This window comes from Vanessa atalanta, chromosome 11, assembly GCF_905147765.1.
Source record: "Vanessa atalanta chromosome 11, ilVanAtal1.2, whole genome shotgun sequence".
Classification (NCBI taxonomy): domain Eukaryota; kingdom Metazoa; phylum Arthropoda; class Insecta; order Lepidoptera; family Nymphalidae; genus Vanessa; species Vanessa atalanta.
Window position 1 is genome coordinate 11,797,639 of NC_061881.1, and position 17,359 is coordinate 11,814,997.

The window sequence follows — 17,359 nt, forward strand, 5'->3', positions numbered from 1 at the left end:
TTAGAAAATTATATCAAATATATTTAGTAAAATAACTCTTTTTAAAATTAATAATACCTTTTAAGACGCTTTGAAAGTTCTGAAATCAGAATGTCATATATGTACAAATATGAATTGGAAACGTCATCATCTGCGTAAAAATAGAAGCAAAGATAACATAAAAACATTTCTGAACGCAACATAGGGGCGTTAAACAATCCGCCATTTTGTCCCAGTGACAATTTAGGATTTAAATTAGTTTTTAACCCGTCTTTTTTTAATTAATCCGTTATTCAAAGTGATATTTTGTGAGCTGTGTAGTGTTTAAAAAGCCTGTGATATTTTTGTGTAAAACTATTTTGTTTACGTTACGCATATCTTGACGTTATTAGTTGACCGATTTTGACGTCGAACGGACAACTAGATAATCAAAATGGGTACAAGAGAGGACGAATACGATTATTTGTTCAAAGGTAAATTTCTATGAATATTTATATAATGTACTATTAATATGTGTAACATATTGTTGTCGTACACGTCAATGAACTTTTTGATGTTACGTATATACTACGAACCATTGTTTCATCTTAAATGACGTAGATATTACACTGTATATCAGATTTTTATCATATTTTAAATGAGAATTTGCAAGTAATTGTAATAATTACAATATTTTAAACCCTATGCATGATATTGTAATGCAATATATCGTTTTTGCTTTGTTTTTTTATCAGCTGATTGGACTGGTGTTCGATCGATTTTACATAAATTTCTCTAGGCATGAGTCATCTTTGTATCTCCGTCGATTAAATTGGTGAAAAGTCCTTCGGGTACATAGCATTGTTTATATATATATTCCCCTCGTCTCTATTTCTTTGCAATATTTACTATGACTCATTTCTTTTGTTCCAGTCGTTTTGATTGGAGACTCGGGAGTGGGTAAAAGCAGTCTTCTTTCGCGTTTCACTAGAAATGAATTCAACTTAGAGTCAAAATCTACAATAGGAGTGGAATTTGCAACAAGAAGTATAGAGGTAATTCTTTTTTTTATTTAGGTTAATAAAACATATATACAAAAGAGTTTAGATATGTTTTTAAGAGATTCAAAATATTTATAATACTTGACAACAAAACATTAATTAAACTGGATAACCTTGTTTGCTATATTATTTTTCAGATCATGTCATTGAAGTTTCAAATGATCTGCTAGGATTTTTTATTTTATCTGTAACCCAATACGCATATTAGTCTGGGTTTGATAAAATATTATCAAAAATTGATATTACACTTCTAAATACCTACTAAATGAACTGGTTTAAATATAATGATTTCTTTCTTTGAAAATATTTTCTTTATTTGATGTAATTTTCACCTGCTTTTGATTGGGGCAGGTGATAGGTCTTCTGTCCTTTTCTGTACCATTGACAATGCATATGCAAAATTTCATGATGATCAGTTGAGTAGTTAGGACTTTAAAGCATAATCAGTCATCGAACTCACATCCCCATTTAATAACATCAGCATCTGTGATACTAATACGGATAACTATTGACACGACTAATGAGTCCTTTAAATAGTATCACTACATTTTCCTCTATATTAATTAATACAATAATGTTTGTTTAATAAATATTTATATTTTTAAAGTTTATTTTTTGTGAACATACACCACTAGGTAATTTAAGTCTGAGATTAAAAAATATTTTTTCTTCAAAAGAGATTTACATAATACAGCATATACTGTTTTTATGTATACTTTTATACATAAATGGTAAATATATAACACTAGTTTTAAAATATACATTGTTATTTGTACAATAAGGTGACGTAGCAGTGAGTCATACATAAATATTTCATTAGTAGGAAATTAACTCATGTGTTTAAATAATTGTTTTATTTTATATTTATATATATTTTATTTTATACATGATATAATAACTTTAGAAACTGCTCCGTTATCTTGCAGACATAGGATACAATTCTGTTATTGTATAATATATTATGAAATTAATGTTATACATCATTTCTAGAATTTTATGTATAATATGCCTTTCATCTTTTACACTCTAATAACTCATTAAATACACAATTTTAGTCCCAACAATACAGCTGCTTAGTTGACTAGTTGTAAATTATTTGTAAGTGGCTTCACTTTTATATTGATATAAACATGATAAAAGAAAAATTACAGGAAAATTAAAATGCTAAAGCAATCTTAATTCTCTATGTGTAACTTTATTGACTACTTGTTCTTACTCGTGGTTTTGCTTTTTAGTGGTTGGTTATTAGGTGTTTGGCATAAAAAAGTTGTCTATGTCCAACCTTGAAGTTCAAGCCTGCTTCATACCAAGTTTCATCAAATTTGGTTCAGAGATTTGGCTGTAAAAGAACAACATACAGAAGAACATACTTTCACATTCTTATTTAATCAGTAAAAGTAATGGTTATTCTGAATATATATTAAAGTCTTATATTTTCTTCTTATATTAAAGTCTCCTTTAAAGATTTTATTGTGTCATTTAATGAGCTTCCTAAGCTATTTTAGTATCTCAATACACTGTTAATGTTTTAAGTGCCAGTCATGACCTCGTAAAAAGTTTCTCAAACATTTGGCCCCTCTCCAAACATAGTATTTTAAAATTTCAGCCATAGTAAGATTTATTTGTATTGTGAATGAATAATTTCATTCTTTAATTAATGTGTACTTATACATGGATTATTATATATTCATTAAATTCTATTTATAGAAGAAAAAAATGGTAACAGTTCTTTTTATATTTTCTACAACTATGTTAGTAGTTACATTGTAGCATGTTTAACTAATGTTATGTATATGATTACATATGTACAATATGATATTATGTGAATTTTATGCATTTATAAAATAGAATTGATAAGTACAATATATCATTATATTACAAAGGTGTATTAACATTGGTGTTTTTGTTTATTCTAAACATAATTCAATATGTGTATAGGAACGATATATAATATGATTTCTAAGGTATAAATGTTGATAAGATTATGTTATTGTCTAGAATTAATATTAAAATGTGCTCCTAAGGACAATGACCTATTTCTTAGGTCATAATCTAGATTCTACCAAGATGAACCGACGAAAACCTCAGTAAATACTTATTATGTAAGGTATATAATACTTTTTATGCTTAAAGTTTAATTTTTCGAAATATAAAAGTAGTGACGTAATTTAAAATGTCTTACTGCGCTATCGAGAGGTCATATATTATTCAGACGTTTATTGCGCGTAATAATGTGTTAGACGTTACGTTAAATGATCTCAATCTATTATTAAAAATTGTTACATCGACGACGTGTTAAAGTCTAAATTGTGTTTATTCCTAATTTAAAATAATAATGGTAATGATTATTTAATAATATGACCTTTTGACCGAATTACGACTACGTAAGGCCCTGCACCTCATCACACTCCGGTCCTGTAGGATTGCCATTATACTATGACAGTTGAGTATTAAAGAAGCGCACCTGTGTTTGCTCACACACACATGTTCTATAATATATTCTGTGCTGCTGTTCCATATACCATATCTACCATCATGTTAGCGTTTTTTATTAAAATTTCTTTCAAATAAGTTTTAAAAATAAATGTAAAAGGCTATTTAAATAAAATATCTTGATTCGATTCGATTCTAAGTAGTAGTCCATACAATTGGCTTTTGTACTTACTGTGCGTTAGTTCGATTTTCTCTTATGGTAAATATTTGTTCATACCGGACGGACCGGATCGGATCGGTACTTACATATATATATTATGGCATAGGAAGTTGCACTGGCATATCGTGCACCTAATGATATATAAATTAGGACATGTTTGTTAACATTTTAACACTCCATAAGTAATGGACATTTGATTCATTGTAGGAAGACGTGGTCTGTTGGTATGTTAATCAATAAAATATTTTGCAGCTGAACAAATAAGCTAGCAACCTATAACAACGATTGTTGACGCTGACGACGCCTTGAAAACATATCAATAGTTTACTTATCCGGTGAATAAAAAGGCATAAGTGTTAATATGGTATATAAAATATAGCACCCTTAGTCTTTCGATACGACGTTCTGTTCTTAGTCTCATTCGATTATTTCATTGATTCAAAAAAATTCAGTAAATACCGATAATACCGATCTTGCATAATTCTATCTAAGCATGTCATCCTTACAGTTTTATAAATAATGATAAGATACTATGTAGTAGTTTACTCTCATAACAATGCAAATATTTGCAAAAAGTATAGCAAATAACTCTTGATTAAACTACAATGAGAAATTATAAGGCGGAAAACTTTTGTGTTTAAGTTAGTACTGAGATGTATGCGTTTTATTATATTTGGTGATTTGGTGTACGGTAAACGGGTAACTTAAATCCGAAGGGAAGAATAAAATTGAAACAACAAATAAATTAAAGCAATAACAATGCTTATTATCAAATTAATGACTCAGTTCATGTATAAATAAAAACTTTATCATTATTTCACGAAATAACACTTATCTCTTTGCCTCTCGTTCTAACGTGAGGCTGATGTCCTTATTCTTAAACTGTCTAATCACTTCCATTGTCTAATTAATTAATTTGAATGAACCCATACCCTTACAACGAAAATCTGTACTCCGTACTAATATTATAAATGCTAGTAACGCATATTTGTCTGTCCACTAAAACCATTGAACTGAATTTGATGAAATTTACTATGAAGCAAGCTTGAATTTCAAGGAAGGTTGAATGGCAGAGAATGCCTTCAGACATTAAATCCGCCTTTTGTCTCATACATATATACATATTGTATTTAAATAATAAATAAGCTACTTTTTACTTCTAACGTGTGACCAACACTTAAAACGCGAGCGAAGCTGCGGTCGACTAATATAATACAAAACTCTTACGATCAGATAAGTCTTGTTACAAACATTTATTGTCGCGTCTTGATGGTAAGATCGACTCGTATGCCGTGACGGAAAACGGCATGATACTTAATATGCCGTCATAATCTTCCGCTGTCACTCTCTTGTGTGTGCGTGTTTATTCCATACTTCTTTGCTATTTATTATAATAATTATAAGAATATTTATTATTCTATGTTCTTTTTTTTTAAATTGTCGCTCATCATGCTGCACATACTACCGGTAGTTACTTTTTATCTGTTTTGATTTTAGGTAATAATTCCGTGATATACTTTAAAAAACGTATCTATTTCTATCTTTGCGGTTTCGCTTGGCATAGATATCGCATATCATGAATCAGTGTTATGATTCATATCTCAAGAGATTGCTAACCTATTGTGTATTAGCAACCGACAGGTTTATATCGAATATTTGTATGTTTCATCATCGAATGCTTGTTACTGAATGTTAATTATGTTTCCGATAAAATTTTTAGTGACGTCATACATCAAGATTACGAGTTGTCCGGTAGTTACTTGTTGGGTATTTTAATCTTTTGTTCAGAGAAAAGTTATATAACAAAAGAAAGTACGATTGAGTTTCATATTATAAAATAAAATAAAATTCTAATGCAGCGAGCGGAATATTAGAGTAAAGCAACAAAAGCGAATACACCTTCTCATTCGTGCAAAACGACTCCTCATTTTGTTAATACATGAATAATATTAAAGTGACAGCACTTCGCGTTCCATTCGCCTTTGTTTTATAGTCTGAGGATATAGATTTCGGTAATTTTCAAATAAATCTCAATGCAATAATAACATTTGGCAACGTGACAACTTTCATTTGTGTTTAGTTGTAATCAACCCTAACGGCTTGAACCAATTGTTGCGTCAGAATTAAAAGCTTTTGTTTATGTTGGGTTGTAAATTTAAACGTACCTATCTCTGTAAATGCCTAAGAACCTATAGGTGTATTTGTAAATACGCTGTTTAATTTATGTATATTCCTAATGTGTTGAGCTTTTCTTCTAAAGAAAAACTTGTAATGTTGTTTTGTCAACTTTCATTATTCATTTATAGTTATCTGGCTGTCATATACATAACCCATGTAGCACTCTGTCAGTATTCTATCAGCTCTGCTAGTTGGTTTTTTGTACTTAGTATTTGCTTAGTTTTTGAAATATAATTGGTAACTCTGTGGCTTTTATGATTCGCCATATTCTCCTCAGAATCTTAACACCACGATATTTTCAATAGAGACAAAAGAAGAATCAAAGCAATATTTAAGTCCTAGCTAAAATAAACACTTTAAATTATTAAACTTGAAAGTAGTACATAGTATTTGTATACTCGAAGTTGGTTTCTGTCCGGAGTTCTTAACAAGTCATAATACGTACTTATTAAATTGCTGATCGCGCATGTAACTTGCATATCGGTACGTCCTGAAAATCATTTCATTTTAATTAAAGTTAAATTGTTATCTTAATAATATTCCAATCACGAAGGCCTGGGCTATGTACCAAGTGTCCTTCCTAATAAATTAGTAATGTGATTGACTTGGACATGAATTAAATTGAATTTAGCTGAACTTAATCTGTCTGAACCAATTTAATTTGAACTTTAAAATTCAGCCTAATATCAAGTTTATATTAAAGTTTAATCAACGAATGATACACGAGCGCATTGTTAGCGATATAATAGTTCTATAGATTCTATAGACTATATTTTATTTTGTTTAGACATATCTCCTGAAGTATAATAAAACCTCGTATATATGAGTTGGTATTGGTTGATTTCCCTGCAGGTATAATATAATTGTACAGGGTTGATGTAATTTCATTTGTGAGAAAAGGTAACTGTGACTTCTCCGTGGAGTCGATATTCCAATCCTGAGGGAACTTTAAATTTCATTGAGTTTTGTGACGATTATAAATTTATTGTTAAAATAATTGAAAAAAACATATTTATGTTGATTATTGATATCTTCATTTTTGTGTAATTGTTGTCACTTAATATTATATAAATCATCGATCGAAATAACCTCACTCGAAATTGGCTCAGAGGGTAGCGAGTAATGATTTTTTTTTGCTGTATATAATATACATCGTTAAATTCAAATATTGTAAATTTATTAACAAGAACTTTAAGAATTTTGACTTAATATTGCCGGGGATGAAAAAATAAAAGAACTTGTTTAGAACATAGCCTAAGGCAGATTATAGAATACTATAACATATTTATATTTAGCACATGCACGACATTGAATATACACGTTAAATTAATAACAAACTTTTTACAGAAAATGTTTTGTCGTCTATATTAAGAGCCTAAAGAACAGGAATTAAAAAAAATGCAGGAGATATATCGCTATATCTAAATAAACCAAAAAATATCAAGAAAGACGGCAAAAAGGAACAGTGATTAAAGCTATTTTGTTTGTTCTGGAAATTAAAACTAAGTATGTACCAAGCTTGAGTACAAAGTAATAGTTGCCTGTAGCAGAAGCAGTGCGGATCAGGGCTGCCAGTTGAGACAAATTATTCTTTATTTGTTACCTTTAATATACTAACTTTAAAACTATTAATCCTTTAAACTCAATGTAAAGTCGCTCGACAGTACATTGCGAATGACTTTAATACGCAATGGATACACAAGGTGATAAATTTGTAAATTTGGTGTGATTTAGCAGCCCTGGTTATCGGAGTAGCAGGTTCGATCCATAAATAACTATGTATTTTATAACTCCAAGAGCTAAAGCGTGATCTATCATTATGTTTTATACCTGATAACTTATGTACGATAATTGTAATGTAAGTCGTATATTAATGAATTCATGTTTACACATCGAAGAGTCAATCGGATCTGTACTTTACTGAAGACTTTTTTAAGAGTTTTAAAAAAGAGTTCCTGTTCGGTTAGAAAATAGCTTCCGTAACATAAAGGCTGAAACGAGACAGATTAACATGGTATTAACATTAAATGCAGATAAATTATTATCATATAACAAGTGATATCATTTGATTTGATTCTGTGGCTTTTAGGTAAGATACATAACAAAAAAAAGATGGGGCATGAACAAGAAAAGATCAACTGGGGATGTCATACTTTTTGAATAAAATGCTTGGATTTCATCGCAAGTCTGATCATGAACGATAATTCTGCATTCCGAATCGGTGGTAGCTTCACTTAATGTAGTTTGGTAAATGACGATTCAAAAGTGCTTGTGAAAGGATTCTTGAATAAAGTATATTTTGATTTTGAAAATTGTGAATACTAACTACACTGTTAATCTTGTTTGTTTTAATAGAGCCTCGCGAGCTACTTACCTTTCTTCTCGCCAGAGTTTTCAAAAACGGTGCTAGAGTTAAAACATCAATATCGTTACAAAAAGCTTTATTGTGAATATTACTTGAATATAATACATTACATTTAATTTGACAGATATGCATAAAAGGGATGAACGATGCATTAAAAAAAAACTTGCTAATGAAAAAAAAAAGACTCGAAATTTTTCATCCAAAATATATTTTCATAAGAAAGTGAATACCGTTGCCTACTTAATTTACATAACATATGAATCTTATTACAGTAAGTTAACTGTAATAGCGAAGCGATGAGAACATACCGGAAATAAAGGTTTCTATAACCAATTATAGTGATAGATATTTATTAATATACTGACAGTCCTTTCGACTAAACAAAAGTTCCATCCTTTCGTGCGTTAGCGGATGTGTCAATGACCCTCAAATAATTTATATGACCCCTTCACGATCATTACCATTATTTAAATTCAGATGTCTAACGTCAATAATGTAGGCGTTGAACTGACCAGTTTTTATCACTCACTCGAATAGGTATTCATTCAAATTTATGTTTACAAGAGTTGAGTACTTAGGCCAATAGGATCCGGGTATTTGCGAAAGCATACAAGCATGCGGCCAGCTTTTTTAAGTGAAAAAATTGTATTCGAAGGTACTTTTGATAATAAGTTTTTTTAATTTAAATTAGGCATTAAAAGTTTTATATAATTTCATTTGCTTTGCGCAAGATTCATATATTTCGTACTGTAGTGCTTATAAGATTGTCTAAACCGTATACGGTACTTGTAACGGTTTCGTTTTGTTATTAATTTTGATCTTATTATTACTTCACTTACCCCTTATCAACTTTTACGGTTTACTATTTGTCGTAATCATATAGTATTCTCAGGAGATAAACGAGAATAATGATAAGGTTGTTATTGATCGACTACGAAACGGGTTTTGTAATTATTCCTTTTTTGATGGCATAATAACATATCACAGGAACATACCAATATATTAAAAAAAAAACCTTTGTATAATTTTGCCTATATACTCGTATGCTACGTATATTTCGTTCGCGTTTCAATTGACCTGATTAAAACGAATAAATTCTTTCACGCTAGGTTCATTGGCATTTAATTTCACAATATATAATTATTAACAGTCTATTCACAATTTCATAGTATTCCACTAAGGTTTAACACTTATCTGTTATGCTAAGCTCATACTAGATTTTTACCTAGCTTCGCCCATTATTATTAGCGATGACGCCTTAGAAATTAATATTAACCCCATACCACCGTAGGGCAGAGAGTGCTTTGGTAGATGTATGTCTGGTGACAATGTAATATTTCGTTTTAAAAGATTCTGTATTTCTTTCGGGATCGACGGTTGATTTTGGACACTCAGGTGTACTAGATTGAATTCATTTTAGTTACATAGAATAAATAAAACATGTTAAAAAGTTTTAAGTAGATTTTTATTTGATAAATCACAATAAAACTGGATTGGATATTACCTAAAAATGCAAATAAATTGTGATCCTATTGTATGAAATCACCTGAAATCGTATAATAAATGATTTCTTAAAATTCTAAATCCCAGTTATATTATCAAAAATTGCAAATAAAATACATCAAGTCGCCAACTCATACGGATACGTTACGCACGTATAACAGCCTCGTTTTATATTGAAGTCCGATTGAACACCCACGCACGTCTACGTACTACACAGTACACGCTATCTAAGAATATTGTTTCGTATTTCGTTGGTCGGTCGTCGACTTGCGCGTGTAGCGCCACATCGCATTTCAATTAAGATGGACCATTTTTTTTAATCGGCGAAACACATTTACAATACGCGTACCCTCTGAGATCTTATCTGGGTACCTGGCCACTACTGTTAATCATCAATTATTGACAAATTATGTTAATTTAACTAATATTATTATAACCCCTTTTAAGCCTCCTATTGTTCAAACTGTGATAAAGTTTTGTAGTTTAATGTAAATTTGATGATACATAGTGTTTCAAGGTCATCGACTATTCTAGAGATTATCGAGTTCACGAGATATACCTATGTTTTAATATTGAGATGTTGTGTATGTTAAACGTTACGATTTACTTTTGCAGGTTGACGGTAAAACCATAAAAGCTCAAATATGGGATACTGCGGGTCAGGAGAGGTATCGCGCAATAACGTCGGCGTACTACCGCGGCGCGGTCGGTGCGCTGCTCGTCTACGACATCGCGAAACATCTCTCCTACGAGAACGTTGAGCGATGGCTGCGCGAACTGCGCGACCACGCCGATCAGAACATATTAATCATGCTCGTCGGGAACAAGAGCGATCTTAGGCACCTCAGGTGAGTTACTTACACGCCCTACCTAAATACATATATGTATTTATGAACTGGCTTCTCTGAATGGGTGCAAAACTCATAAAATTAATACAAGGAACAAACACAAGCGTATTTATAAGTAGTAATTGCAATTTAAAAAGTTTTCTGGTGACAATCAGTACTTCACGGCGCACCACTTTCGAGTTGTGCACATGGTTATTGTACATTCCGTGAGTTCAATGATGATACACCATGGCATTTTAACCTTGGCCTCTATATTTCTTGCTTAAACTGAAAAATTTGAATACTTATGAATCTTATCAAAATAACGCTACGTTTTTACGCCGGTCTATCTATAACGAAATTGCATTCAATATTTAATAGAGATTTGAATGCGAATTTACAGCGCCCATGTTTATCGGCGTAACACCATGTTTGTTATGTACTGTGGACTTTATTTGAGTACTGCCTTAGTGCAAACTAGCCTGAGTAGATATCACCCACATCACATATTCTACACCTAAAGAACAATACTTAGCATTGTGTTTCGTTTTGAAGGATAAATATAACTACAGGCACAAGATACGTAACATCTTAGTTCCCAGGGTTGGCGGCGCTTTGGACGATGGTAACCACTCATTATCAGACAGCCATTGCCAATATTAAGACTGGAAACCGTTTTACGTCACTATGAATGTTAATACATTAATTACACCTTTACACAATAACACTTGTACCCTCTGATTTATATTTTATACATTAATGAATATTTACAGATCTATCCCAACAGAAGAGGCAAAGGCATTCGCGGAACGGAACGGGCTTAGTTTTATTGAAACATCCGCTCTCGACTCGACTAACGTGGAACCGGCATTCCAGAATATATTAACGGGTAATTATCTTTTACTAGTGGCTCTCCCGCGAAACTTCGCACTTATTCAAAAGCTTTTTTTTAGAAATTTCGAAACCAATGGCAAATTTTATTTTTATTTTATTTGAAAATTAGGAAACCTCTTTTGAATGAAATTCTTCATATCAAATAGTATACATTAGTTCAGTTAGAATTGGAGTATGTCGATTTTTCATGTTTTTTCTTATACAGCTGTAGTACTGCTCTCTAACCGGCCAGTAACAATTTAGTAAATTGCAATCAAGAATCCTCTTTAATTATTAATTAATATCATCAGGGCATAATTTTTCTCTTAAAACAATCTTGTTTTCTGTCATATGGACTGTTTAGTTCAGTGCAGTATTGAAGGTATCGAATCAATTTTTTAAGTAAATATTGTATCTGTTCGAGCGTCAAAGAGAAAGACGCAAGTTTGCGCGTTAACTGCTAAAAAACACCATTTGTCGTATCTCCACGATTCGAGAACATTCCATTAGCCGCCACAGCTAGTATCGGAATACTTGGCGTCGATGTTTCGAGCATCGTTCAGTTCCGCGGTCAATTGGAAGGCAAAGCCAAATTGGCATCAAAAAAGCTCGGTGTGCTCAGCAAGGCAAGACAGTATTTCACGTCGGCCTATCGTCTAAGACTATACAAGGCGCAAATTCGGCCTCACATGGAGTACTGCTCTCACCTCTGGGCGGGTGCTCCCCAGTACCGGCTCCTTCCATTTGACCGTATCCAACGTAGAGCGGCTCGAATTATCGACGATCAAGCCCTTTCCGATCTGCTTGATCCTTTGGCTTTGCGTAGAGATGTTGGATCGCTCTGCATCTTCTACAGAATTTATCACGGGGAATGTTCCGAGGAATTGTTTGGATTAATCCCGGCTGCTGAATTTCACCTTCGGACATCTCTTCAAAATTCCAAATATCACCCGCATCACCTAGATGTCCGAAAATCCACAACATCGCGATTTTTAAGACATTTTCTGCCTCGCACAACCACTCTGTGGAACCAGCTTTCGCCGGCGGTTTTTCCGAACCGATACGACTTGGGAACCTTTAAGAAAAGAGCGTACTCTTTTCTGAAAGGCCGGCAACGCACCTGCAAGCCCCCCGGTGTTGCAGATGTCCATGGGCGGTGGTAGTCACTTTCCATCAGGTGAGCCTCCTGCTCGTTTGCCACCTATGCCATAAAAAAAATTGGACTAGTTGGACTAGTTTTTTTTGTTACTTTATGTTTGAAAGCTCCTATGAAAAATTCTCCTTGTACATCTAACTTACTTCTCTTTTTTCTTATTCCTCTATCGACAACATTTTTTTTCCAAAAACAAACGATTTTGCAAAATCCTGAAAATAGTATCAAATTGGAAGCAATTACTTTAAATAAATTATCCATATTCAGTCATTAAGATAATATATGATTATAAACAGCTGCCGGGGAAGTTGTTGACACTTCAATTACGATACAAGGTGTTCGGTGCAATTTTCTCGTTAATAGTATCACATCCCACGGTTTTTATAAGACATTCTTCTATAAGTTCCACCATTTCATGAATATCAATTATCGTTTCATGGTAATCAATTTGTGGTTTCGACTTTCCATTCCTTTGTTCAACGGCTTTATCGACATAAATCGTAAATATTTATTGTATAGCTATTAGACAAACTCGGCAGGTACAGTAATACGTATGCCTTTCACTGTATACAATTACTTTTTTTTACACTTACATTTTGTTAATCACTTGCACATAATGGGACGACCAACGTCGATGATATATATATCAAAGTTTTTAATGAAATTAAAAACTTTGAGTCATGATATCATTTTTTTTTGTCTCTGGACCCAATTTCGTGTTTCTATTTACAATATTTTGTCAATTACGTCAACTTTATGGTGATAATTTGACCGTATGTATGCGTTGTATTGAAATATAAGTTACCCTTCGCAGAGATCTACAGGATCGTCTCGCAGAAGCAGATGCGCGACCCGCCCGAGGGCGACGTGATCCGGCCCGACGCCGAGCCGGCCGACGTGCGGCCCTCCGGCGCCGACTCCGTGCGCAAGCAGTGCTGCCAGTAGACCGGTACCGGTCATTGTTGTTGTCGGTCACATAAACAAAATGTTGACCAAAGTAAAGTACGATTCACAATCGCACAAGGAGCGTCCGCATGCGGTGGCATACGATTGCAATAAATTGTGTTCCTATATGCAAATATATGGACTTTAAATTTTGTGGAGACAGTTTAATTTTCTCTACCACATATAAAGTGAGCTTTTTAATGCGAGTCATTGTTATTGTTGGTGGAATAAAAAAAAAAATGACGAACACGAACAGACCAACAAAATGTTGACCAAAGTAAAGTACGATTCACAACCGCACAAGGAGCGTCCGCATGCGGAGGCATACGATTCCGATCAACCGTATTCCCATATGCAAATATATGGACTTTACTGGAGACAGATTAATTTTCTCTACCAAATATAAGCTGTTTAATACTAGTAGTAGTAGTTGTTATTGTTGGTGGAATTAAATACTCAGTATAGAACGATTCAAATACATCGAACCCGGAAGCCGTATACAGAGTCTGCCGACTGTGTTCCTAAATCTAAATATTGACTTTAATAATATTGTATAGACAGTTTAATTCCTTTATATATAAAATGAGCTGTGGCGGTGATTCGATTCGGCTGCGCGTTTGTTAATGTTACTTAAAATTTTATCAAACAGCTTGATATATGGTCGATCTGGGAAGTTTCAATTCAATTTCATTTCAATTTGGGTGTGATTAAGGTTAACTTAAATGTTTATTTATCTCTTACAGAAAGTCCTGTTATTTTTGGAGCGGAAGAGAGAAATGAAAAGGAATATAAAATGCAAGAAAATGAATCATTCCCAGACAAGGTCTAATCTATAAAAACAGAACTTTAGTTGCCAGATCAAAAATAAACAGTTAAACATAAAAACCTGCCATTAAAAAGAACTTATATATTATACACGGAGTTATAACTGTGTCTTGAAATCGCTTGTTAAAAATATATTTATTTTTGACTGGCAACACTCAACTCAGAAGCAGTAAAGAGCGGCTCATGTAGATAGCTTTGTGTAATTATTGATATTTAGTGTCGGAACTATTAAAAGGTTAAATCTATAATAATTATAATGTGGAGATGCAATTTATCACATCGTAGTACGAGTCAGAGCTATGAACGCACTCGATTATTATTTGGCGCTTCTAGGAACGTACACACCTGAATGATTTTTTTTATTTAAAAGGAAAAAAATATTTGTTTCGACTTAGTGAATAATTCATATATCTATTTATTTAGTTAATAAAAAGTGTTTAACTAGCCAGTTCTTTAATTATTTGTTATCTATATAAATTTCGTTAATGGCGCTAGTTCCTGTGACGTCATTAGTCACGCGCTCATTTTTGACAGAACATCCGTCAAGAAAAGCGACACTAGCGCTGAATATTTTTTACTAAACTACCCTCAAAATAAACCTTTTTTTAAAGATATATCAGAATTAAAAGCAATAATATGTTTCGATTGATGAAATTAAAACAAGACAGCTTCATATCCATTTAACATTTCGCATAACATTAGCTAATAGTTGTATTAAGAGATGAGATAGCTTTATTAAATCATTTTTTCTTTATGGATATTACGTGCCTTCGGACATGGCGACATGTACGTTTTATTAGAGCTTTTTTCTCCATGTTGAAGTTTGAGAATCGTCTAAACGCCTTATCTAATATTGATTTCCAATAACTTCGATGACAAACCGATCGATGACGTCACAATTTCAACAAAAATATTATTTAAAACCGTTTAGTGTTTAAATCAACAATTTGAAATAATTATGGTATTCGGAGAAGCTAATTAAACGTGTTTCAATTATAATATTCGTTCAAAAGAAAGTGGCAAAGCATTTCTTAACTAAAACAAGTGTAAGGGTTTTCGGCTTTACTTAGAAATGTTGTTTAGAGGGATTATTGGTTAAATAATGTGTCTTTTTCTCTCGAATGTTAAATGCATGGTGTTAGAAAGAGAGGAATCAGTATTTAACTTAACACCCCTAAACAACGTTTATATGTAAGGTGGTTTATGATTACAGCTGTATAAGAGTTAGTTTGAAGCATTTTATAATATTAATATAGGATCTTTTGGCTGTGTCAACATGGAGTTATTGGACACTTGGAAACGAACCAACAACAAATTCGCTTCATAGGAAAATAACATTTGCATTATTTAAAATAAGAGTTATTTTTAAGTGCCGTTTATGACAATACTCAGTATGGTCTCATTAACATCGACGGTCCTGTGGCTCCTTAAGGCTTGTCTCAACATGCGGTGTTCGTTGTATAAGAAATATGTTATTGTATTATGATCTTCATATGCATGGTTATTTTTTTAGTGCCTATCTGTAATTACTTTATTAAAGACAAAGATAATAAAATATAATGTAAATTTCGTTGTGTTTGATTGGTAATATTAAGAAATAGGTTTTAGTATAACCCAAGGTCTGCTTATATAGTAATAAAAATAATCTGCAGACTGCAACTTAAATTACATCAATGAACATATTTGAACATCATAACCAGTGATCTTATCTCAACGAAGTCGCCTATATTGTTTACACAATTTAACAAATAAATAATGTTTATACAGTGGCGTAGCTAGGTGGGTAAGGGCCCCGGTGCATAGAAAATGAATCGGGCCCTCGCCCCCTCTAACGTATATTAGCATTCAAAATTATAGATAGTAATAAGAATAGGATACAGTGAGTTAAACATATCGTTAGTAAATTAAATCCATACTTCATCTCTAATCAAAGCTCTTTTCATAGCTTAGGTTAGAGGGCCCCCAGAGCTCAGGGGCCCTGGTGCACTGTACCACCTGGCCCTACGATAGCTACGCCACTGTTTATACATTACAACGATACGATTACGATACAACCACTACAAACATATAATAGGCTAGTTGACAAAATTTGGAAATTAGTTTAAAACTATAGCTTAGCATCTATTTCACCCCAAAAATATACTATTTTAAGAAAAATAGGTTTTTTATGTTAGTATTTTGAGTTTTTAGAAATGAACTTGAAATTGACCGCGAAAAAGGCCAAGACTGTCATGGCGTCTTGAATGACGTCACACCTCGCGAAACAGCCGTGTTTGTGTATGACAGTCAATTGTGTTTTTTAATAAATAATGAATTCCTCGTATTATAAATACTGTATGGTGTCCCAATGTGAAAGTACAACGATAAAAACGCCAGACAAATTATTCATATACGTACCAAACAATAAATAAATACGAATAAAGTGGTTAAATGGCATGGAAGCAAGATGCTCTTATTTTGTCAACTAATTCCACAATTTATTTCTGTGAAGATCATTTCGATGTAAGTATTAAATACAACTTGATATATCTATTTATAAATGTATAGTACAAGAAATGAATTTAGCAAATATAATATATCACACATAACCTATAAAATGTTAGGACTAGAATAGGATTTTATGATTTGTTTGAGTTAAAATATTATTTTCGTTTTATAAAATGTAATAATTCAATCTCTTTTTATTTTTTTAGTTGCCAAATGATATGACTAATTATACAGAGTATCATATTATGGGTAAAGACACAAGTGCGCATGAAACCAGGTTGTATACCAACGAAGTTCGAATGCCAAGAAGATATATGTTGAAAAAACAAAGTTTGTCAATAATCGCAGAGTGTTTGAAAGATCCAGAACCAAGTAGTACCCCCAGTTTATCTGCCATAATGATAATTGATAGCAACAACGTAGCGTTCCGCGCTTGTTTCGCGAGGTGTGACGTCACGCGACTCTGATTGGTGTTTAATGTCACGTGATTAAATGCCTCATTTTGTCGATTTTATTTTCCAAAAATATAAT

The 17,359-nt window shown here is 32.5% G+C and overlaps 1 protein-coding gene across 2 annotated transcripts; it reads left to right on the plus strand.

Annotated features, from left to right (window-relative positions):
- The first annotated feature begins 160 nt into the window (after nt 1-160).
- On the plus strand, nt 161-14,357 carry LOC125067164 (ras-related protein Rab-11A). 2 transcript variants are annotated; one of them, XR_007119712.1, is made up of 6 exons: nt 161-452; nt 892-1,013; nt 10,334-10,566; nt 11,319-11,434; nt 13,386-13,630; nt 13,676-13,756. XR_007119712.1 is itself a non-coding variant. In XM_047675578.1 (6 exons), exons 1-5 carry the CDS (start codon nt 413-415, stop codon nt 13,514-13,516), a joined length of 642 nt encoding a protein of 213 aa, XP_047531534.1. In that variant the 5' UTR covers nt 165-412; the 3' UTR covers nt 13,517-13,520; nt 14,260-14,357. The 2 variants fall into 2 exon arrangements, 1 of the variants encoding a protein (XP_047531534.1); XM_047675578.1 differs by lacking the exon at nt 13,676-13,756 and adding an exon at nt 14,260-14,357 and having other exon boundaries at nt 165-452; nt 13,386-13,520.
- Nucleotides 14,358-17,359: the final 3,002 nt, after the last annotated feature.